This window comes from Ciona intestinalis, unplaced genomic scaffold, assembly GCF_000224145.3.
Source record: "Ciona intestinalis unplaced genomic scaffold, KH HT000095.1, whole genome shotgun sequence".
Taxonomy (NCBI): Eukaryota; Metazoa; Chordata; class Ascidiacea; order Phlebobranchia; family Cionidae; genus Ciona; species Ciona intestinalis.
In genome coordinates, this window is record NW_004190417.1 from 23,818 (window position 1) to 35,922 (window position 12,105).

A 12,105-nucleotide genomic window follows, 5' to 3' on the forward strand; every position below is an offset into this window, starting at 1 on the left:
CTGTAATATATACATAAAAACAATATGTGAATCCTGGTTCTTTAGTGTTTATATACATATTTACATCTACATCCCCTAAATTTACAACCTGTTGTTAATGTTTGTTAACTATACACATTGAATGAGTTAGAAAGAATCAACGTCGCTTTATTAACTTTGGTTACTACCATTCAATAGGAGGGTTGTTAATTCAAAATTAATAAATCTCCATTAATTTGGGCAATATAGCGTTTTAAATCTGAGCATTTATCTGCTGGCACTCGGAAATAATGGTGCATTGTATGCAAAAAATCAAGATTCATAGCAAATTGTCCAAAAAACGTGCTTTCTTTAAAGTTAATGAACACATTTTAATGCGCGATGCGCACATTCCGCCTGTTTATGTTTACATACTGAGCTAAGATAAAATCAACATTGTGTATTTGTTTTGCATATGCTGTGTTGTACAAAGAGATAGATTCTTTCGTGATGTAATACTGTTGCAACGTCATATTTGTTTACCTTGTTTATTTATTAATCACAACTCCCAAACTCTTGAATTAACATAATTCTCGTGCATACAATAAACAAACGTATGGTTGTACATCCGTGTTACAACAATACGTGTACACTCTTGCTACAAAAAATTAGCTTTTAAAACTTTTTTAGCAGTTAGTACACACCACAGATCAATGTTTTCATCGAGAAATCACATAGCTGTGCGAAAAACTCTCTCCAGCCTTTCCTTTTAGCAACGTATTATGATAGACTACGTGCCCCTTTATCAGCTATGCTTCGTTGATTAAAAAAGTAATGTAGATAACATAGCTTGCAGATTTAAAACGGTTTGATCGTTTGGACAAACCTTTTGGCGAATTTTCCGGAACTTGGTATGCTATACTTGAATCTCCAGATAATTGTTTCTCACAGAAAAAACATCAAATGCGCCTCAGCACTAATTGCAGTGAATATACTAATGAACAAAACTGGGCTTAACTATCAAGAAGTAATTATACGCGACGTTGTGTCTATGATACCGAACAAAAGAACGAATTTCTACATTTTTTTCTAATGCGCTTTAAAAATAGCAAATACAAGTTTAATATTTTTAACACAAAGCAAGACAATTAAACGCAATGGCGATTTTGGTATAGCAAAAGCGAATTTGTCGTGAAAGATTATAGATACAACTATTTTAGCGTCGTGTTAAAATTTGCAAGTCGGCAGCAAGAAAGAATATATAAACGTATACAGGTACCAGTTCTAAATGAATTCGTTTCGTGAACGTTTGGCAAAACAACATACAGGGTAGTTGTTGGATAGTTTAAGTAACATTCTTCTATTAGATAGCACACGGTTGACAAAATGAATTTAATATCAAGGGCAGCCGCATTAATACGGGATAATGTTCCTGTACAACCGTTTTATTTTGTCCACATGGTGGCAGTGCTGATACGTAGAGATACAAACAAGGTGATTTTATCTCCCAGCAGAACCAGTGCTATCAAAGGATGGACAATCCCTTGCGCCAAAGTTGTTTCTAGCAGCAGTGTTTAGGATACGTTTGTTTTTATCCCACGCATGAATAACTGTGACTTTAAGCTTTCTTCCATCTTTTCTACCCATTACGAGGTAAAACTTTTTCTTTTTTCTTTTCTTTTTCCCTCCCTTTTTGTTCTTTTTTTTTCTTGCGCCCCGTTTCGAACGTGAGTGCTCATCTGCTTCCGATCGACCTCGACGGGGTTTTTTAGTGACTGCATCGTCCAACTGAGGGCACGTACATCTCTTTCTACCGATCACGTACAGTTTCATTTTTTTATTATCTCTTTTGTCGAGTGGCCCATTTTTATAAATTACTCTTTTCTTCTTATCGGCAAAAACTTCTCGAATTCCCCGACTTTTCTTATTTTTGATTTTCTTGACCCGGATTTTAATAACTAAAAACAAAAATAAAACATTTATAATCTTAAACTCATGTAGCTACGAAGTGTTACGGTTGTCTGTAAGATAAAAGATGGACATTCGCTCATGCACGCACGGAATTTTAAAAGCTCAATTAAAGAAGCACTGGTTCACTCAAACCCTTACCCATGCCACTTCACTTGACGCCTCTTTTTTATTAAAAATAGAATAATTCTGTACATTGCTCATTTTACTTTGTAAAGAAATGTCATTTGTACTTAATACACGTGAAGATATATGACTAATGATAGCGGTGTTTGGACCAACGGTTAAATTCTAACTAACCGCTTCCATCAGGTTTAGTAACTTTCACATATTTTTTATTGGAAATGTTCTGAAGCTAAATCTACTAAAACACATGCACAGACTGACTTCAAAATTTATTATTTTAATGACTACACAATAAAACAATTGCTTCTCAACCTCTACTTCTTTGTTGTCACTTCGTACTCTAACCGATATAACAAAATTTCTAATAGCAATCGATAAGTTTCGGCCAACACGTATGTTATTATATGTGAGACATTGACAAACCCCACCAACAACGCCAGACATCTCTGACTAATACTAGCTTTAGCAACAATACTGTTATATTAATATCGACGGCTATTGATTATACCATTCGTTATAACTTGTCCAGTCGGAAATAATGTTAGCGGTTTAAATATAGAAATATTTATTGAACCAAGAAGGAATTTTATGCAGCGTACTATTTTGACTTCTCCTGTATGGTAGCAACCATTGGATTCCAATACATTCCAGTAGATAATTATTAAAATGAAGTTTACTTCTTTGGGGTGGGGAGACAGATACCTTTAAAACATAGTATCCAAATATCCTAATCGTGGTTTAAACAATTAACAACGGCCTATGGTGTATACTATATAGCCAAGAGAATACACTTTGCATGTATTTACTACCAAATGAGACAAGAAATTAAAATAAAAATGTATCACATCTTTCCCACCAACCTATATATAAAGCGACATGGGAAACTGTTGAGTGTCAAGATTCTTTCACGTAGCAGAACACGTCATGTTCAACAGAATGATAATTGAGCCTTGCGAAAATTATGAAACGTATCGCGTGATAGTAGGGCTTAGGTTTCTCTTTTCTATGTTTGATGTTATTTAATTCGTTATCGGTTATCTCTATTTTACTTTATAACATTTGTATTCGGAAGTCGTGATGGTGATATACTGATAATTGGAATTAGTGGGCACAATTATACACTTCATCTTTCCTAAATTCTAGGAAACAGTCAACATGATTGTGTGTAGGCTTAAAGTCTAAGTATGCACAGCACGTTAGTCTGTGGGCGAAGTTCGCAATTTGCGTTTAATTGCACGAAATGGGTTTCTTTAATCGGTTGGAACAAGATAACAGAGCCGCCTTTAATTGTAAGGTTTAAAGAAGTTACCGTCTCATTAAAGTTCTAATTTCCGTATAAGCACGACATGAATTATATCCTGTATTGACACCACTGGAATTAAACCCTTTGTACGGAAACCTTCATACAGGTTCATACATATACAGGTTACGTCATCTGCTTGTTAAATTTGTCCAAAATAGATAAAATGTAAACTGTAAAATTCGCGGTATACTCTTTGACGACATTAAAACTTTTTTTAGGTTATGGTAACATAAATTTTGTAAGCTCAACTTATAAGGTTTAAATTTTGCACAGGGTTGACTAAGCGCGAAAATGTGAGAAAGGGGCTTCTATTTGCCATCGACAATCGATGGGAAGATGCATCAACAAATTTAGGACAAAGAACGATTGTTCATTCACGTGATGATATGCCGAACTTTTATACCTCGTGTTAATTTCAATACTAAACCGTTACGTTTGTTAACCGAGTTGAGGAAGAACAATATTAATTTTATTCACTATTTTGAGCCGGGCATAAAGCGATAATTGTATATACATAATTCCTGTGGCGGTATGTTTAAAAGAGTTATTTTTTATTAGCGTTGCTTAATAAACACTAGTAACTAAATTATTCTTTAAAAGTGAACGTTGCCTAAACGGAAAATCAACACTTTTGTCCCGCTAACAGCTCGAAATATACAATATTCCCAATTCTAAATTTTTCACCAGTCACCAACAACAATTATATACCGTGAACTTATAACTCGCCGAAATCCCAGAGAAAGCAGTTTGTGTGATTGGATTTAGATTATTAAATGTTCATTTCGCCAAGAATTAGTGGAACAAAGAAAGCATAAAACCATAAACTTACCAAATTCGCTTGCACAATAGTTATCAAGTAAGGTGTCTCTCTGCAATTCTATTCTGCAAGGTGGACAAACTGGATCTGCAAAAGTGAAAAAAAAGGATTTAACAATCGTTAAAAGAGAGAAAAATGTAACTAGAAAGAGAACAAATAAACGTAACTACCTGGAATAAGTTTCTTGTTATATTTTTAGTTAAATAAGTGAGATACGTTGATTTGTTTAACAATATTACAAGTTTATTTTATGCTGAAGTGATTTTTCAAAATTTGCGATGCCTGTGTAGCAAATACACCACTTTGATCTCAGTGGTGTGGCATAGTAGGTCAAGAGCCACTTAAAATTTTACCTCAAACACATACAAATTAATAACGGAGGAGAAAATAATTCGGTTTTTAAATTCAAAACGCAACCTAAATTGTGAAGATAATAAGTGGAAAAGAATTCTAGATATTTTAAGTATATAGTAAAATTTGAGTAATTCACTTTCAGTATCAAATTGCCAAACTATTCACGAATTTTCGTACACTTTTATATAATGGGGTGAAACCGACGTTGGGTGAAACTTAATTAGATGCGGGGTGTAGTGAGAAACTGTTTTAACATAAATCTTACAGTCCCATTTTGATAATAAACAAAAAAGTATGTTATGGTATTATTGAACAGTATTCCACGGCTATATACAGCGCATCAACTGTTTGTAACTATTAAATATTGGTGTTAAATAGAACGTTGAAAAGGGCGTACTATAGCATAGTGATGGTTTTAAATGCCCACTAACTCACCTTAAAACAGGCGAAATTTTGTAGTTTATACGTGTTTAACCGATACATCAAGTATCGTGGTTTAATAAAAATAGGCCGAATCATTTTATATACAGTTGGATTTTATGCAGTAAAATTAGTTTTAGTTTTCGGTTTTGTCTTAAATTATGGCTAAAATAAGCACATTCTAATACCAGTTCAAATTTGTACATTTAACTTGCAGCACTGTCGGTTAAATTTATTTAATTATACACAAGTTGCAGAATAATTTTAAGAGAAAACTTTTAACTTAGTGTCCAGCTTTATTCCACATTGCAGTTTTGCAGGTATTTTCTTCCAAACTTTAACTTTTTTTTAACTTTAAGAAAACGCATGAAGAATATATATTCAAAAAATCAGTCATATAGCTAAAATTTGATATGAAAATATAAAAATGCTTAAACATTCTTATTTATTAAAAGTTTATATACATTTGAAAGACACGATATTTATAAATTGTTTATCTAATAATGGCAGTTGTTGTTTAAACCAAAAAAACATAGATATCAATTGTATAATTTATTTACTTTGGTTAAAACAATGCCAAGAGCCAAGACTGCAGCAGTTGGAAAAGATACAGAATGATTCAACTTGGTTTTCAAAGCGCAATTTCAATTTTGTGGTATTTACCTGTATGCTGTATTCCTAATAGTAAACTCATTTATTAATCGAAGAAATTTGAAGTATCCCATTTTACCCCACCTGTCGTGCAAATCGCAAAATAACCCATCCAATATATTTATTTTAGGTGTCAATTAATAAAGGTATGACTTTACAAATTCATGGCATGACGCCAAAGTCGCCATTGTTTCGATTTTTAAATTCGGAGGCAATATGTACTTAAGTGTCCCACATTTCCGTACTTTACAATAGATATTATGGAAATAAATTATAGAAATAAAAACTAATCTTTGTGTATAAAATATATGTCAAGTTTCATTGCAATTGTAAAATACACTTAAACGTAATTCAAACCAAATTTGTCACAAGCGGTAACAATGTTTACGTTTGTTATACGCAAAGCGTCAATTTTTCGTGTTTTCCCAAAACGCGTGTTTCATAAACAAATACTTATTCATGAATTAACCAGAAAATATTTTGCAAACCTCGTTTAGGAATTTACGTCAATTTGAGCATGACCAGTTTAAAACACTTATTCAATCTAAGGTACATGTTAAATGTAAAAATTCCTGCGGAAACACTGTTAAGTTGGTTTGTTGTTAGTGTACAAATCTGTGCTTGAGGCGATCACCAACAGTCTAAACAGTGTGCTGTCTTTTTAAGATGTTGGAGAAAATCTTGACACTAATTACAGATACTTGGTTATTTAAACCAATACAGCAATAAATTAAGAATTGAGCAGTATTTATAAAAAATGTTAAATCATTAAAGATGTTTTATTTCTAAAGCAATTCGGAACTTAGCCAAAGTTTTGTATCAGTAGTGAAATAATATAAGGTTTATGTCTGTATAAGTGGGTAAATTTTGGTTGTCACTTTCGTTCAGATACAATCTGCTTTTTGTGGCAACAACCAAAGAGGAATAGAGCTCAAAACACAATGGTAAAAAAGTTAGACCTTCGGCGCTTGCCCTAGACATGGGTCAAACCCATGAAGGACTCACTTCGCGTGGGCATTAGTCACGGGGCAAATATATTTCGGTATGTCGCCACCTTCCCACTTTTGTCGAGAGGTTTGTGGTTAACGAGACATGGCATTTGCTTGGTCCTGTAGTCGTATTATCCAGACTCTACGACCCTGTATTCGATTTTAAATAAATGTTTTGAGACACGCCACCCAACTTTAATGACGCGCCACTGAGAGCAAACAAAATATGTCGAATCAGTGGGCGTTTTCAATTATCACACACTACTCTGCCTGAAAGTGACAATGCACCGGGTCACAGGCACAATACCATTAACGAATATTTCGGAAGTACTTAAGTAATGCCACCCACATTTCTGAATTGCGCAGCTTTAGAATACGTCATACAGACGCCAACAATACTTAATTAAAGTAACGTTTTACAAATGCTACCTTAAGAAAAATGCGGGCGGTTGAAAACTACGACAGGAAACAATTAGAATAAACAGATAATTGAATTCATTAGCCTTATAGAGGTCTTATAGGAACATGAGCAGACTTTGTTTTCATGGCAGAACCTTGATCTTATAAAGCTACATAGACAATGTTTGCTTATCGTCTGGCGCATTCACTTAATGTGGCGAGCATTGCCACAGAGTGAACACCAGATTTAATCTATCATTCTGCACAGGCCATTTTCAAATATTTGCGCACCTTTACTTCGAGTGTGGGCCAATTAACCAAAATCAGGTAGCCGTGTGACATCATAACGATGTCAACACAAAACGACCAAGTCTGTGCTATAAACCAAGGGGGAGGCGATAAACCAAAACCACGCACAGTAGTTTTTTCATTAAAGGAGATTGAAAACCCTACTTGATATTAAAGAGGGTGTATATGCGTCACTAACTTGGAACACGAATATTATTTACACAGGACAATGCGTCATTACAAATGTGCGAAACTGCTGTAGATAACAAAGACTTATATCAACCCTTGATTGGAAAGAATTGTTAAGACGATATATGGGAAAGTTATCCATTTCTTAATAATTGAGAAGTTGTTTGGTATCCGCCGTTTTATTTCAAAAAATAAGAACATACTCTGCCAGCTGCTTTAAGTCGCTTTATGGATTTAAGATTAGCAAACAATGTTTATCGTTTGTGTCCTGAAGCGTTCTGCCAGAGTTGTTAATATTTTACTAATAAGTATTTAAGGTTTTCAAAACTACGGTAAACCCCCCATACACGCAACAAACTGTTAATATTGCACTTTAAGCGGTATATAGTAATTATAATAAACAAATACATATAAATACTAATATTAGTAAAATGCAGCTGAAAATTTTAATATGTAATTATTTACGGAAAACAAATAATTGGTTACACTGTGTCTGTGACCTTACCGCAACTCGGAAATGGTTATAGTTAAGGTAAGTCACGAAGATATAAAGCTGCTGTTTACTGGCATACTATATCTAACCACCAGTTACAGGTGGCATAGAAGTAAAAAGTCGTGATATTGTGATTATATCAATACACATTGCAAACAACATAATATGTGAAAATACTTACTTGGTGCAGTCGAAGGTAAAGGTGGTTCAGCAGTTGTGCTTCCATTGACATCTGGACTTACACACAGACCTTCGTTGCTGAACTTGCTGCAGTTAAGCATGAGTGGCCAGGAAAATCCGTGTTCCAGCATAATAGGGCCGCATCGTCTTTCTACCGATTCACAGAGCGAGCGGCAAGGTGGAATCGGGCCATTCATCGATTCACCGGGTGGTGTTGGTATGCAAACCGGTGCAAAAAGTGAACAGAGAAAAACTTGGACGTTTGCGTGGCAGTGTCTTGACAACAGAGGAACAAAGCTTGTTGCCTGTTGCACAACTTCGGTGAGAGACTCATGATTCAGAAGATTTGGTAGCACCATGCGCGTGTAACCTACGTTCCGGCAAAGTTTTAGTGACGTCGGTATGTCGACACATACAGAAGGAGGCCGTGCGTACATTGTACCATCCGCCATGAACTTCGGGCTGCCACAACAGTTCTGAACATTGTTTACTAATAATATTAATATCGCAAGGCTTATAAAAATGTCTTCATTACTAGAACAGTTTCCTTTTATCCACGATCCCATTTCGGGGCTCTGAAAAAACATAGTTTTTATACATGAGAACTAAACCAAGACTCGTAACACTAAAGCTTGTCGGTCACACCACCCGTATCTGACAACCGATGTCTACTGTCTGATGATATCACAGTTTTAGGTCTAATCCACAGCCTAGTTAACTTTTTTCTCGCGCAGACGAGAAGAGAGATTGTCAAATTCCGATTAGCGCCGAGCCAGACAGGAACCAGAAACGCCTTTGTACGGTAAGTTCAGAATGTAAAAACTTGAAAAGTGCTTGAATACGCCTTAACCATCCCATGCAGTTGATCCGACAAAATCTATTTCATGTGTGATTGTACGCAAAATTAAAAAACTAAACGGAGGTAAAACGGCATTCATCTGGATATCTTGTTTAATTTTAACCTTCCGGGGAGAGTGTCAGTAGTTGTAGACAAATACAAAGCGTAAATAACATGGTCGCACATACCAATATCTTAACTTGTCTAGCTTAGGAAAGGGGATCATTATCTTATAAACCAACTTGAGACAACAAATGCCAAGCAACTATCGAAGGGTTGTTGAGATCGACGCCTCACCGGGATATCCGCCGTAAATTGAAACCTAATTGGCCCGCAAGCGCCCGTCAGCCCACTCGAAATCAGCAGATCGGATCGGCGGTCTACCGAGGAAACACAGCAAGCAACTGGTACTTAGTTGTACCGGCTTATCGACCCATTTCACGATAAAAAATTTGCACCTCTTATCGATCAACAGTGGTTGAACACATAGTGTTTCTCTGATCGAAGCTAAATTAATTTATCACTAGAGTGTTTCGTAAAACATGGCAAATATTTTGTTGTATATCATACAATTTATCATACCTTCTTTAAAAGAACCACTACAGCCTAGAACGCAAAAATCTATTGAAATATTAATATAAAACTTCTAACCGTCGCACTAAACTAAACCGCAACTATAGTATGCAGGGTTATTGTCACTGGCATATGTACGGCATACACAAAGTTCTAAATTCGCTAAATGTTGATGATGCTTTTTTTCTTACACGCTGTCGAATCGCTGAAGCATAACCATGAAAAATGAATTAGTATTTGTCACATTCATTCTTTAAAGGGATGTCACTATCAAAGCATGTGAATGTAATATTATATATGTTATCGTGTTATACATGTCGTGTTGTACAATCTACAACCAAGCGAAACTCCATGTCAATCCTCACCTAATTGACTAAAATGTCACGGTAACATGAATTTTCTCAACGAAAGGGTTGACTTTCATCTGCCATATATGCTATCCTATAAATTTCGTTACTCCAGCAGCATTTCGAACTATTCACTGCACAAATGTTTTGCTATCAAATTAGTGTAGCATAAAACGTAACCAAATTTAAGCCCTGTAAGCTGCACCAGTTTCAGCACGTTTGTTTAAATTGGAGCCACAACACCAACAGATTACAATGAAATCAATCCTCTGGCACCAACTCCTAATCTGTTAACGGGACAAGAAAAAAAGTAAACAAGTCGTTTGTTTGCTGATAACGAGTTTGAGTCAATCGATTAAACTTGTTTTTGTTGGACTTTTATGTAATTAGTAGATTCTATGAGAACCCGTAGATGGAGGGAGTGTCTTTAATTAGGTTAGAATAATAATAGTCGAACTAACAGGAAGTGTTCGTCTAATGACACGTCACAAAAGAAACCTCATTCAATAAAATTAAGAGATCTCCGATTAATGCCATTAACTCCGATTAATAAAAGTTAACACAGAATGAATGCAAAGTTGTATATACAGCGGAAGAAATCTCTCGCCTATCAAACACTGCTGCGCTTTAAAAATACTTTCAATAGATTCACAAACATTTTATGCTTAGATTGCATCTAATGGTTTAAGGATATTGTATTATTCTAAAACATGGCACCCTCTATCTATAACCGTTATAGAGAGCGCCATGTTTTAAAACCATTCTCTTTTAAAGCGTGTCGTGACTGCGTTGCGCCATCGAGCGTAATATCCTCAAACCCAGAAAGAGAGCTTAACACTCAAAGGTAATTTTACTTAAGTTTTAAGCAACAATGAGTATGGAAACACAGCTGCTATCGACGAAAAGAAAAACATGTTCAAATGGTTCAAGAAACTGTTAATAACTACTTACTTCCATTTTTAATATGTGGTTTTTAATTAAGTTAGTATGTAGAACACATAGCAACAACGTTAATGAATAACTGTTTTCTTGTCCTTATACCACCACTTATTTCTAGAGAATGTTAATGTGGTAGAATGGGGCTTTCACAAAGCATATTATTAATAATCTTTAAAATAAATTATAATATCTATAAATTCAATAGCACATGTAACTTATAACTTGAGAAAAAGTGTAATTCTTAAAAGCCGTCACTAATAAAGAAACATTTGTCCAACAGTATAAGGTAACATATACGAGTGTTTAAGCGATGTGATATATAGTAGGTGGGGAAGATGGGACACTTTGTCAGACGAGACTCCTTTTTAATTTTTTTTACGGACCCCCATTTAATGATAATTAGGAAAAAAAGGTTACAGAAATATTCGACAGTATTATCACGACTTTATAAAACGCCCGTCAAAGCTGTTTACTGTTTTTAAATATTAAAAATTATATATAAAATAGAAACAGTATACTTTAGACAAGTAAAAATGCGAAATAGTAAGGTGCTATTTTTTAATGCTCGCTAAATCATAGTAAAGCCAACGATTTTTTTTTAGTTTGCGTGTGCGAACGATTAAACTAGTTTCATAGCTTCATAAAACAACTTTGAATATTTCGTACAGTTTGATTTTGTCTCATAAAACTAGTTGTCTCATAAAAACAACAAAAAAATATTGGTTTAATGTTATATATATGAAGTTTACATAATAAAGAAACTAGCACAGCCTGTTAAACTCGGTAGGTTAACTACAAGTCGCAGAATACTAATAATGTGAATATATTTAAAATTTAGAGTCCCATCTTCCCCCACATTGTAGTTTTGAATGTTTTCATTGCCAAACTTTAAAATATTTGCTTTTAATTTAGTAATTTATACCTCAGGGGGTTTTCTTAAGTATAAGATATTGATATAATATAAAGATAATATTTTGAAAGTATATTCGAAATTTGGTCATTTGCACTAGGTGATAATTTATAAGAAGTGGCTTGTGCCAAAAACAGAGTACTAATACCTGATTTTTGGCAAAAAAAAATTATCAATAGTTATAATCAATTTTTTGTTAATACAAGTGCATATACATTTGTAGGATACAATATTTATCCATTGAAGTTCGAACATTACCCGTTGCGTTCTAACAACACCAATTGTTATGTAATAATGTAATGTATAGGTAACATGTTAAAAACTATAGCAGTAGGGCAAGAAAAAGAATGTTTAGACTTAAAT

General features: G+C 34.4%; 1 protein-coding gene across 1 annotated transcript; it reads right to left on the reverse strand.

The window, feature by feature from the left end:
- Positions 1 to 1,040: 1,040 nt before the first annotated feature.
- Positions 1,041 to 8,712, reverse strand: sfrp1/5 (secreted frizzled-related protein). The gene is given in 3 exon segments (NM_001078496.2): positions 1,041 to 1,916; positions 4,185 to 4,259; positions 8,137 to 8,712. Coding segments are annotated over 3 exon segments (1,098 nt in total). The 5' UTR covers positions 8,702 to 8,712; the 3' UTR covers positions 1,041 to 1,458.
- Between the last annotated feature and the right edge of the window lie 3,393 nt (positions 8,713 to 12,105).